This window comes from Peromyscus leucopus, chromosome 3 (assembly GCF_004664715.2).
Source record: "Peromyscus leucopus breed LL Stock chromosome 3, UCI_PerLeu_2.1, whole genome shotgun sequence".
Classification (NCBI taxonomy): Eukaryota; Metazoa; Chordata; class Mammalia; order Rodentia; family Cricetidae; genus Peromyscus; species Peromyscus leucopus.
This window is the reverse complement of record NC_051065.1, coordinates 63,603,721-63,617,372: the sequence shown is the minus strand read 5'-3', so window position 1 is coordinate 63,617,372 and position 13,652 is coordinate 63,603,721. Positions and strand designations below refer to the sequence as shown.

At 45.3% G+C, this 13,652-nt stretch overlaps 1 protein-coding gene across 2 annotated transcripts in view; it reads right to left on the bottom strand.

Moving 5' to 3' along the window:
• Positions 1 to 13,652, bottom strand: part of Dpp6 (dipeptidyl peptidase like 6) — an 876,452-nt gene that overhangs the window by 782,982 nt on the left and 79,818 nt on the right. The window contains exon 1 of one of the 2 annotated variants that reach the window (XM_037204347.1): positions 1,983 to 2,731. The exons of the other annotated variant lie outside the window; for it this stretch is intronic. Within the exon in view, the coding sequence (XP_037060242.1) occupies positions 1,983 to 2,033 (51 nt within the window). The 5' untranslated portion in view covers positions 2,034 to 2,731. Of the gene's footprint in view, positions 1 to 1,982; positions 2,732 to 13,652 lie in introns of those variants that run through there. 2 annotated transcript variants of the gene reach the window in all.

The following is a 13,652-nucleotide window of genomic DNA, read 5'->3' as shown; positions in this document are numbered from 1 at the left end:
TTCGACGGAAGCTGCATAGACTTGGCCGGAGCATGAGATTCAAATGAGTGACAAACCAGACTCCTAGTTATTGACTTAAAAGTTGACAGAGCATTTGAAAGTACAGTGATCTCACATCTCATCTTGCTCTCGATCCAACAGATGATGGATAAAATGCTGGTTGCTGCAGAATCCCCTGGGCTCAGTTCAACTGCCTCTAATGACAGTAATATCCAAGGCAGGGAGGGGGACAGGGAAGAGGATGAGTACAGGTGTCACGTGGGTAACCATATTCAAAGAGCAAGAAGACACACAATGAGCAAGCTTTTTAGCCTTTGAGAGGGAGAGAGTGAAGAGAGGACTTCAGACATTTTTAAGAGATATAGCATAAAAATATCTCTATTCTACAGGATACCATGCCAGCTCTAACTAAAAATGCTCATTTGATATTAGATTTCTATGAGCATTGATAACATGTTATTTACATAACTAATCTTAATCCATGTCTCTAGCCTCATACCTAAATGCTTCAGTTCTATTAGCATGCTATTGCAGGGTATGAAAAGGGACCATGGTGTGGGCGGACATTGTACAGTGAGTCCACTTAATACACACTTATGACTTTTTCATACAAAATTATGCTGATTATCATAACAGACCAAAAGAAGTAAGAAAGCAGACATATTTTTCACAAACAGGCGACTAAGTCAGGTAGCCCAAGCAGAGGCACTGAATGAAGGCCTGTATGGCATCATCACAGTCCGTGTATGCTACTCTTTCCCTCCTAAAGTCAGGTTCTAAGCTAAACCTGCAGCTTTCTTTGTGCCAGGCAACAGGTGCCTTGCTGAGGGTAGGGTACTTTTTACAAGTAGAGCACATTCTCGTTTCTAGTCTCTCTTCATTTAAAGGGAGACTTCAAGTTGGGCAGACTGGCTCTCCCAAGCAGGCACACCTTTCCACCAGCATACCCCAGACTCGACGACCCACTTTGTAAACAACTCCAGACCTAGCTAGATAAGCATTCTTCCATCACTCGCTGATTATTCTGAAGTAGCATGGCAATCCCTCCTTGCCCCGCCTCATACAAAAGCAAAAACCTACAGGGTAACACAAGGGGCCCTTATCCAATATCAACACCTTAAAGTCTAAAACATCACCCAAGCAAACATACACACAGGATTTCCACTCAACTGGACAGCAACCTCTCTGTCCTTACCAGGAGAATCCTGCACTCTGACTTCTACTAGGTCCATGCCTCAGGCCATTGGCACTAACAGTAGGGACACTGATATCAGACAAGCCAGCCACAGGCAGGCTTGGGTCATCTTGCTGGAAGGCAGGGCAGTGATCCTCAAGTTGACAAAGTTGACAAAGCCAAACTGCCCCTTGACCTGCAGCCCTGAGGTTCTGGGCATCCCCAGAGGTCTTCCATCCTTCAGAGGCACTTGCAGTCACTGCCCCCTACCTTAGAGCCAATCATCTTTGGGGCAATCCTCTTTCCCAAACCTGGGGAACAGGCTCCTGCCTGCCTGGCAGCTGTGGATGCACTGTGTGCCTCCAGGGCAGAGGGACACACATATTGGCATAGTGAGTATATGGGAGGCTGAAACCCCACAGGTCTCAGCCCTGACTTGCACGGGGGAGACCAGGGAGGGCATTAGGGCCCTGGGGCACTTCCTGTCTTAAGCGACCTCCCTTCTCTGTGCTGGCCTCAGAACAGCCCTGGGGATGCATTTGAAACTCAGCAGACACAAGCCAGAGAGCAGGCTGTGCCCAAAGCAACAAAGCCACATGTCCAGAAGACAGCAACCGCCAAACGGCCAACATCCCATTTGCACACAGATGCTGGATCATTCACACCCTCAGGTTCAAGTGGGAAATGCTGCAATATATGAACACCAGCACCGTCTCCGACTTGCCGGGAAATTCAGGACTCCCGAGGTCTGCCCCACCACACACTGCTTCTCCAGGTGGATTCCCACCCTGCCAACAGCAGCACTCACCATCATGTTGCCCTGCATCTTCGCAGTCTTGATCATCGCCTTTTCCTTCATTTTGTCCCAAGTCTTGAACCTGACTTCTGGCCCAGAGAAGAGTAACTTAATCCATTGTTCTGGTGAGGACCCAAGTGAGGACCGGAGCCGTGATTACCGGGTGGAGATGGCGTTTTGAAGAAAACACAATTCTGCCACGTCCTGGTTTTCCTGTCCCTCTAGGTTCCCAGGTAGATCCCACTGAAATCAACTCTTCCCAGTCGCTGCCGGGAAAGCGGAATCGGGAGTCAGGCGCTGGGGGTGCGGCTTGTAACAAAAAGCAAGCTGGGAGCCTCTGAGCGAGGCTGTGGCTGCCTGTGAGCAAAGGCGTGCGTGTCCTCAGAGCTGGCTCTCAACACGATGTGAGTGACAGCAACGTGGCAAGTGCCTTGTGCACTCCAGGACTCTGGGCGGAGATGCTTGGCTAGCAGCGCTGGTCCCCAAGGGCGGTGACACCCAGAAGTGTGTGTGTGTGTGTGTGTGTGTGTGTGTGTGTGTGTGTGTGTGTACACGCGTGCGCGTGCTGGCCTCAGCCTCTGCTGAGCAGGACCTGGAAGCCCCGGGCTGCAGCACGCTTCAGCTAGCGTAGCTGCCAGGGGGATCGGCTAGCAAGAGGGTGACTACAAACAGGTTCCAGGGTGATCTTGGTGGGTGGAGCCAGCCGCTATTAGGAGGGATGGCCAGCCACCAGCCCCAGTCGGCACCCCGCAGATCAGGGAGCAGTGGCGCAGGGAGCCAGACTCCACACGTCCGCGAAGAGTCTGGTGGAGGAGCTAGGGGCAAGCGGGAGGAGTCTGCGTGGCAGCTGATAAATAATGTGGTTTCAGGTTACTATGGGACACACGTGATGTCTCCATGGTTGCACCAGGGAGCCTTACAGTCAGTGGCCTTGGCAGGGATGACTGCACCCTACAGAGCCACATGCTGGGTCCTTAGAGCCTCATCTTAGCGCCTGCTACCCCAGCCTAATTACTGCCCTCCAGACCTCAGCCCAGCCACAGTCCTGATAGTGCCTTTGTTTCTTTAGCACATCTCTCAGGCCAGCACCCTCCTCCCCAAGGTATAGCCCAGGGGAACTCCAAGCCCACGTCTATTTCCCCAGCTTTCTCTCAGGGTGGCCAAGTCTGGATTCCAGGATCGCCAACCCAGAGCGCTCGCAGGATCATTCACAACCACCGAGGTATGTTCAGCATTATCCCACACAGCAGAGAGCTCCAGAGTGTGTGCACAGAAGGCTGGTACATTCTTTTACAGATGGACCTACAGCGCTCCAAAACCCAGATGAAGGCAGGCTTGTGGAGGTGTGTGAAGTGCGCCCTCGCCTGCCAGGGAAGGGCAATGGCGGAAGTCAGTCTGGTAAGGATTTTGAAAACTTTCCTCCGCCTTTTTAATAGCCACCAAAAGAATCTTCTGTAAGAAAAGAAACAGGAGGCTGGGACTTAGAAGTGGCTTAAGCTGATTCCTATACAATAGATGTGCACAATACAGTGTGTGTGTGTGTGTGTGTGTGTGTGTGTGTGTGTGTGTGTGTGTGTAGAGCACAATCACGTACACTCAAAGCCTTTGGTAGTTGGTATACAGGTGTAAACTGCAGATTTGGGCTACAGAGATGAATGGAGAAGATAAACTGAGGACAAACACTTGGAAAGCAGTCCGTAAAGTATGCCTGTCTACAGTGTATGTATGGTCTTTCCTGGAGATAATTTCTTCTGTTAGGTTTATTTCTCTCCTGGCCACGACCACAAGATACTATAAGCAGAAATGTATTCTCCCAGGGACAGAGGCCCAGGATATATCCCTCCTCCAATACTAGGTGTCTCCCTACAGTGGGTGGGCTTCTTCTGGTCCCACATAAAGCCTCTGGGTGTCCTGAGTGGCTGGAGGAGGAAGGTGGCTTTGTGGGGTCTCTGTAAAGACAATAATGACACTCTCTGGGGTTCCTCTCTCTTTCTTCCACCAGCTCCTAACACTGCTTTAACTCATTTCCTCCAGGGTTATGGCATGGCATCCGGATCTGGGGTAGGTATCAACTTCAGACCATTGAAGATTCAGGTTACCACTAGATGGTTTGAATGAGAACTACCCTGCAGTTTGGGGCAATTGAACACTTGCTCCGCAGTGGGTGGTGGTGTTGGGGGAGGTTCAGGCAGTAGAGCCTTGCTGGAGGAAGTGTGTCGCTGCAGGGAGGGCCTTTAACATTGAAAGTTTCTACAGCACCTCCGCTTCACTCTCTCCTTCTGCTTGCATCTGAAAATGTGGGCTCTCAGTTTCCTGTTCCTGCCATCATGGCTGCTGTTTGCAGCCACGCTTCCCCTCCATGACACACACACACTCCTCTGGAACCATAAGCCAAAATAAGTCACTCTGCGGTGTGAAGTTTTTCCATCATGGCAACAAAAAAGTAACTCAACACCTGTCCACGCTGGCCTCCCTCACAAGGCGGGGAAGACAAAACAAAAAATGTTTGTCACCTTGCCATATTCATTGTATCCTTTTAATTACCCTTTAAATGGAATGGATGAACAAAATCCTCATGTCTTAGAAACCAGCAACCGTTGAAAAGCTGAGTGTTTGTCCCTAAAGCTCACCCAACAGTCACGAGCCCTGCTGTTCTGGGCTCTTTGAGCTCCGTTCTTTCTGTCCATTTGTCCAAAGCCTACAGGGAAGTGAGGCTGAGTGAGAGGTAGACCTAAAGAGTCAGAATGGAAGGGAATAAGGCACCCTGGAGGTTCTGAGCACATGGCTGCGCTTACTCCTTCCCAGTAACTCCTCTGCTTCAGCCAGTGCCTTGTGGGATGTTGGGGAGAAAGGAGTGAGGATGATTAGAAAGAAAGAAGGCAGGAGAATAAGAAAAAATTGCTTAAATGGGATGACTACCAACTTTCATATTAATTTTGATGATACATTTTGTAAGAAAATCCCTCAGGAAATCATGGCTCTCTAAACCTCTTCCTGTCCCAGCCACCACAGTAGCTTTTTTACACTATTTCATTTGTGAGTAGGGATGCTAGCTGAGTCTTTTCTGTCACTATAAAAATATTACAGAGTAATTTGTAAATGATAAGGTTCATGATTCTGAAAGCTGGCAAGTTGAAGATGGAGATTTTACATCAGACAAGGACTGTGCCGAGCATCACACAGTGAAATAGAGCAAGCATGCTGACTTGGGTCCCCTTCCTTCTTCTTATAAAGCAACAAACGGCATCATGGCAGAGCAATCTCAGGACTTCATCTAACTCTGACTGCTCTATTTTCTAAGTTCTTACAATGTGTTTTTGGCCAGGGCATTCCAAGATTGGCAAACACAAACGTAGTCCCCGGGTTCACTCCCAAGTATCAACTATCCTCTCTAGTTTCCACACTGGCATATCCTGTTTCCTTTGCTATCTATGGGAGGTGCAGTGAGACCTAAGATTTCCAGTTGGGTTTCTGATACACACCACATTCCCTAGGCTGCAGGGCACTTACCTTTGCTCATTGCTGACATGTGACATCCCTTGAGCCCTGGAAGGCTGACTCCAGACCTGTGATCCAGCAGCCACTGGATATGTCTAGAAGTTACTCCATCCTTATTGTCTGAGCTGCTGGCTTTAGTGTCTAATTAAAGCAACTCTGGTTTAAGTTGATAATTTTGGCTCAATATTCACGTTCACACTTGCAGGTTGGTAATACTTAAGCACAAGAACAAATTCCTGTTGTTTTATCTGAAATCCCCTCTTTTACATATTACTTAAAAGTTAAATATAAAAAAGTGACTACCTGAGTGTGTTATGTATCTTCCTTTTAATTAAAATGCTTACTTAAATGTCCTTCAACCAATGAGTAGATAATGACAATGTGGTACATATACACTATGGAATATTATTCCACAGTAAAGAAAAATTAAATCACAAACTTTTCAGGTAAAAGGATGGATCTAGAAAATATAATAGTCAGTGAAGTAACCCAAACCCAGAAAGAAGAGCATTTCATGGGCTGTCGTGGAGGCTCCTAGCTTTAAATCTTCAGATGTGATCACATAACCTGTAGTAAATACAGAAACCAGGCAAGTAAATGGGACTGCCAGGGTAGGGAGTTGGGCTGCAATAGAGTGGGGGAATATCAGGGTATAAATCATCTGATCAGGAAAATGGGAAAGATGTAGCTCCTTAGATAGAAGGGGGTGAATACAGAAGAACATAGTAGGTAGGTGTAATAACAATAAGTATGTCTGAAAAAGACACAAGAGATCATACTATTAACTATTTATCAAAAAAACAAAAACCTACAATACATGCAACTTCATATATAGATATACATATATAGTATCAATGAACTTTTCTCATCTGGTCTGACAGTGCTTCCTCTGGGAGTCAAAGACTACCTAACAAAAACCCCAATGCCAGTCATGAGAACCCCTCTCTTGTGTTGTTGATCAGGGCTATCCAAGAGACTCCCAAACACATAGGCTTTTGCTGTTGCCTTTGGTTGCCTTCCAGAGATGGAAGGTAAATCCTTATTCCTGAAAATACCTTGCACTTTCGAAACAGGGCCCAGAGACCTCTGAGATAGAACTGACCTGAATCCATTCCTCCCTGAGAACTAGCTTTTGTAGTACCAGAAGGCACCATGAAAGCTTCCAAAGGAGGCAACCAACAGTCCTACCCAGCTATGATGACTGCCTATGATGCCTGTGATGCCTATGACCACAACAATGGCCAGCATGGCGCCATAGCCCGAAGAGTGCAGTAGTGGCACACCTAATTTGGTAGTAACCAACAGCTCTCTCGTGGGACTTACAACCTTTTGTATGGAACGGAAGCCAGGCCTGGAACTGGAAACCTAGCTAACTAGTCAGTGCTAGTGAAGCTGTGGTCACTGAGTGAGAACCTACAACCACTATTTTAGTAAACCAGCATAATCTTCAACAACAGTCCATACACATTTGTCATTATACCTATAGATAAGTGTAGTTCTCACCCTTTATCAGGGAAACTTTTCTTTGCAATAGACGGATACCACTACAGAAAATCACAGCCAATCAAATCTCAGAGTTGTGGAGCCCAGCCCCAGTGGATAAAACCTCAAAACACTCCCATCACTAGGCCTCAGGGATCATTGTGGAAAAGGGGGTAGAAAGGCTGAAAGAGTCAGAGGGCCAGGGAATATTTTGTGAGATGGTGTTTCCTAGCAATGTCCGATGCTACACCCACAAACTCTCACCAACATAACTGTCCAGACATAAGCTGAACAAGGATGACAACATAAGCGGATGGGAAAAGCCTGTGAAACCTGAGCGCTGCACAAAGAACCATAGGCAACCGAGGGAACCTAGGAGCAGGACAGGAGGTCTTCCCCAGGCAAGAGCACACCAATTGATTGCCCAGTGCCAGCCAGTCAGCCCTGAAGAAATACCTAACAGGTAGCTTTATACAGACAAAACAGGTTCTATTTAGGAACATATACGTATGTACATATCCTCAAGCAATAACGATTAGTGAAAAGAAAGTGGCCATGAATTTGAAGGAGAGCAGAGAAGAGTATATGGGAAGGTTTGGAAGGGAGGAATGTTGTAGTTAAATTATCATCTCAAAAAGCAAATGCCTAGCTAAGAAACTGAAGGAGGGGAGGCTTTACTTTGGCTCACAGTTTGAGATGACTCCATCTTCCTTACAGGGGAGGTATGATGGCAGAAGATGAAGCTGCTTGCTCACATCTCAGCAGACCATAAAGCAGAAACAGGACAGGAAGTCAGGGGCATCCACAACCCTCAAGACACACCCTCCAGGGAAATTCTACTTCCTATAGGTACCACAGCCTCCAAAAACAGGACTACCAGCTAGGGACTAAGGATTCAAACACAGGAGTCAGATTTTACATCCAATCCATCTCAATAGGTGAACACCACAAAGAAGTTCAAAAACCCCAGTTTATCAAAGTGAAAGTCAAGGCTTCAGGGAAAAAAATAGTTATTCTTAACCATAACCTATTTTTGGCACATTAAATTTATTACTGGCTTTCTTTAGAATGCAATCATTTATATTTTATTGAAAGCATCATTCACCTCATATAACTTAATTTACTCATGAATTTTCAAGAAGCTATCTTCTGGAAAAATAGGAACGATGGGCATTCACTGTACCAAATACACATACATGCCAACAACCATATAGGGAAACTGTGTAGCAAATTGTTCTTTATCTTCTCTCAATCCATTCAGAAATAAGACAAATTAACTTCAAATACATCACCACACTAATGAGATGTGATGGGTTTGATTATTGAACACTTGGTCCAGTCTTTGAAAATTCAGCTTATGATGGGAGAAAATCAATTAATAATGTGAATCACAACAATGATTGTACAGATGTGTTCAGGAGTAGAGATGTCAGTGCTGGAGGTTAGTTGGAGTAAACAACAGAATGAGCTAAAGCAAGGGATGACAGTTGAACTACATCTTAGAATTGATATAATGTGACCACCAGGGACCTGGATCCAGGAAGACAGCTTCTGCAGCAGGGTGCCATGAGTCACTCAGAATGTTAGTACAGAGGCAGGGGTATGTGTGATGAAACTGAGTGGGGAACGAATCATAAGCACTAGTTACTGGAGTTTTGGGAGCCAATTCTAGTGGGAACTGGAGTGTCAAACCCAAGTTCCTAAGGGACAATGATGTGTCAAGATTCACATCCAAAGAATGAGATGGCTTCTCTTCTGATCAGCCCTTCAGTGGTGGAGGCAGTGACTGAGGTAGAGCATCTAGACATCCCCACACTGACTGTGAGAGGTGGGATAATGTGGGCACCTTGGTGGGGAGCAAGGTATAGAGTGGAGATTCACATGGCTCATCCTTGTAAATTAGTGAGTACTGGGCTGGGAAGGTGGCTTATTGTAAAGTGCTCACAAGCCTGAATAGTGAAATAAAATTCCAGAAACTCACTTGAAGGATGGACATGGCAGCCTGCCTATAATTCCAGCCTTGGAAGATTGAACGGAGAGCCCCAGAGAGAGCTGGCTAACAAGACTAGTGTGTACTGAGTTTGACCGTATCTCAATGAATAAACGGGAGCCACATTCAAGGATGATTAGTGATGTCAATCCAGGTCTCCACATGCATGCACATACAGATGCACATGCAGCACCACACATGTGTCAAAACACATGCAAAACCATGCATTAAATACACATGCACCACACATATGCCATATGAAAACAAAACAAAACCCAAAGCAACCAAAAAACCAAACCTCCTGAGTCAGCATTACTAGGATTCACACAGGCACCTTCCCCATCCTCCTTTACAACCTCACATTGGCATCTTCTTAGGACATGTATGAGGTATTTAACATCACCTCATTTAATTGTTTGGTCAGTCATCTTTCCCACAGTTAGTGTAGCACTTTATAAGTTATCATGTTTGTCTACATATGCATGCATCATATTAAACTGAAAATGACAATGCCAGCCATTTCTCTGCATCCTCATACTTTCAAAACTTGACTGACCAACAGCCAGTGAACCATCTGAGTGTCCTTAACAACTGAAGCAATGGGTGAAGGGGCATCTGTGCTGCCACCTGCCTTCCAACAGACTTCCAAGAACCGACAGGATCACATTTTACAACAGATGCCCTTTAAAGCCAAGGCACATTGTTCTACTGCTGAAAATAGATGTGAGAAACCCTAAGTGTTTATTCAAATGACATTCAGACTTGTCCATGTCTCACTTCACTGAAGTGGATCAAGCCTCCTAGAGTATGCTAAGTTCATCTGTCTCCAGCCCTGTTCAGTTTCAGGGGTTTATCACCTACATCCATTAAAATCATAAGTTCTTCAGGAACTAGAGAATTCTGACCAGATCCCTTGCTGGGTCAGCCCTACTGGCTTTCCTTCAGGAAACTGGCTTCTCTGCAGTTTTAAACATCAGAGTGTTTATATCAAAAAAGCCCTGTAAAAACTGGTGGATATTTAGAATCATCCACAGCTAAGCATATGAGAGCCATTATGGCTGTGGGTGACATGACATTCTCTTACACAGTGGCTTTGCAAGGTCAAAAGCACAAGAAAATGTACTTTTGAGCTCTGTTGAAGAAATGGCCAAGCATCTACAGACTGAGGCTAATGTACAGGGGAAAGAGATTTAGGCAAAGAAGGATTTTAATTGGCTTATCATAAAACTTACATGCACCCCCCAAAAAATCATCAAAGACAGTTTAAAATTATAACCAAGCTTAAGTCATTCAATGAAAGCAGCTTAGAGGTACATTCATAAATATATCTCACTCATTTCCCATAAGGTGTACAATGATTAAGAAAAGGGTCAAAATCTATGTATATTTCTTTCAAAAAGATAGGAAATTAAAAATAGATATACATTTTTGAATTTTTTTTTTGTGTGTGTTTCTAATGCAACTGGCCTATTGAGTTCTCCACTGTTCTGTCCCAAGCAAGATTGTAAATATGGCAGGCTTAAAAAAAACTCAACAAAATAGTTAATCCAGGGGCTAGAGATGACTCAGTGGTTAAGAGCAGTGGCTGCTCTTGCAGGGAATCCAGGTTCAATTCCCAGGACCCAGATGGGGCTCATAATCATATCAGTTCCAGGGAATCCCATGCCACCTTTTGGCATCTACAGGCACCAGATATGTGCAGGGTGCATATGTAGGCAAAAAAACCTCATACATATAATATAAAAATAAAACCTTAAAAAGTTAATCCATCAATTATCATTGCTAGGCTAGAATATAAACAGGCATCGAATTAGTCAATACAGGTAATTCATTAAGGGAAAGTTAAGAAATGTGTGCTTGTACGACTTCCATGTGTATTCTAAAATCAGAGAAACATGGAGTGCAAACTTAAACCCACAGCCATCTTTGGATGCCTTCCTGCCTCAGCTCCTAGGTCCTTACTGTGGCCCCTCAGCACGACCCCTGTGGTCACTCTGCTCCACATTCCTGCCACTGCTCAGACCCAGGGCTGGTGTCCTCCGCCTGGTCCATCACTGTCACTTCTCAGTGCCTACGCTCATGTCACCTGCTTGCCCCTCCCCATATGCTCAACTGGAAACGTTAAACATATGAAGTACATGATGTCTCAAGCAAAACTTCTTCTGGGGCTTTCTATGGCTGCAAGAGCAGAGCATGGCTTTTCAGGACCTCGGAGAGCGGCAGCTCCCGTCCTCTCCCAGGCCCTGGAGACAGCTCACTTCTTTTCCTCTTCTTTCCACTCTCTCTTCCCCTCTCCTACTTGACTCCCCTCCCTGTCTGCATCTTCTCTTCTCCTTCTCCCTTCATCCTCCCTTCCCTTTCCCCTGCTCCTCCCTTCCCTGTTTCCCGCTCCTTCCCTCCCCACTTTCACCATCTCTACACTCTAGGCACACCAGCCTGATACAGTCTTTGTATTCACCTGCTCATTATCTGCACAGGGATCCCTATCTGCCATTTCCTTTACTTCAAATATTCTCTCACCTTTCCTCTCTCTATTTAAAAATAAAACATTCCATTTTGATGAAGTACATCAGTGGAGAAGTACATAAGCAGGTTTATTAAGATACAGTCATTAGGTGAGCCCATCCAGGCAGTCCTGGCCAGGTTAGAAACATGACATTTAAGGTACCCCTAAGCTTCCTCAGTACACCATCCATATAAACCACCCCCTCCAGGCAGCCACTCTACTGCCTTCTAACTCTAGTTAGAACTATCTAGTTTCTGAGAGCTTTAAAGTCTCTATGAATGGAGTCAGCCAATGTGCACACTTTTGAGTCTGGCTTCTGTCACTAGGGCATAGGATGGGGAGACACAGATGCTGTGTGTGACCACAGCTAATCTTCTCAGCTGTGTAGACTCCTTGGTGTGCACACATCATAGTGGGCCCCTCCTCTTCTTGAGTGGCTTTGGAATTGTTTGCTAGATAGGTGCTCACACAAATAATGACACAGTCCCTGAAATTATTTTGATCCACAAGTATGAAAGAGGCCTGAGGGCCACACACCTAGAAATTGGTTTGTTAGAAGGAGTATGGCTGATTTAGATCACTGTGGATGGTCACTGGTTTATTTATGAAACGTCTCACTGCAGCAGTACATACCACCTCACAGCTCCAAATCTTCACAACCTTTGACAATGTCACTGAATAGTGTTCTAGTTTCATTTCTGTTGCTATGGTAAACAACCTGAGGTCAAGTAGCTTAGAGAAGAGGAGGGGGAGTTACTTGGCTCACAGTTCTAGATGACAGTCAATCACTGAGGTGAAGTCAAGGCAGAAACATGAAAGCAAGTCACATGACATCCACAGTCAAGAGCAGAGGTAAATAAATGCATGTATCCTTGCTTGCTGTCAGTCAGTGCTCTCTTCTCTTAATTTAACTGACATTTTTGTTTCTACTTTGGACGAGGTAATGGGTACCTTGTCCCTGTCTGCTCTTAACATTTTCTGTGGCCAGTTTTCAGAGAGTTTACTCTATGTCAAACATGTTTTAGGATTTTCCTGTCTTAGTTTCCATCCATCCAGAGTTCAAAATGTGTCTTCAATTTGTTGGTTTTTCTGCTACTTTGGAAGCATCTCATTACAGCAGCTTTCCTTCTAGCTTTCTCTCTCCTCTCTCTCTAGAAGATTCATCACATCTGAGATGTTTGCACACAGATTGCATTCATGACCAATTCTCTGCACTTTTCTGTTCACTTCTATCTTTCTTCATCTATGTGACTACAGAGAGCACCCATTCAGTAAGATCCTCATTTCAGGGGCTGGAGAAATGGCTCAGTGGTTAAAATTATTGGCTGCTCTTTCAAATTACCAGGGTTCAAATCCCAGCACCCACATGGGGGCTCACAAATGTCTGTAACTCTAGTTTAGTTCTCAGGTCTCTGTGTGTCTGTATCCCTTTTTAGGTACTTCCATACCCTTTCTCAGTACCTTTTGAGTGGATTCTTCACACCATCATTACATGGATGAGGACAATCATGGCCCCAAACTCTGTTTTCCCTCTGGATATTGTTCCTAGCAAGCAGTTTGACTAGGGAGTAGTGGCAGTCTCAATCCTGTCAGGGGTTGTGTCTGCAGAGTGTGAGCTTCACATCTGTTGATAGCCCCCCACCTCTCTGCTCCTAGCATGAGCCCTTTGGGCTCTGTCTCAATCTGGTACAGTTTCCATGGCTATAACCACCTCTGGACTACAGAATTCTCTGCAGAATCTGACCTACAGTTCTCGTGTGCAAATGAAAAAAAAATCAGTTCTAAATACCAGCCCCTGCTTCTCCTTCCATTGCTCCCTGCTCTTGCCTGCTCAAGCGCCCCTTTCCCTGGTGTCTGTATGATGCCTGATATCCCTCTCAGATTCTCTTGACAATGACATATTACCCTTTCTGCCATTTCAGGGTCAGTGTCTCCTCACTGGTCCTTCCTTCCCTGAGTAGCAGCCACTTTCATAATCCACTCATTCATATCCATGAAGACTTTCCTGACTTCCAGTCCAGAATAAACCCACCCACAAGAAGCTCTCTTTAATTCTTCAAAATAGAACCCCACCCATGTCACTTGCCAAAGATGCAAATCCCTGTTAATTTCTTATTGTGAACTTTTAAATCTCTAATATTAGACTTTCAGCATAAGAGTGGGGTTAATGTCATTCTTTTTTTTTTTTCCTAGATGAGATGTGTAT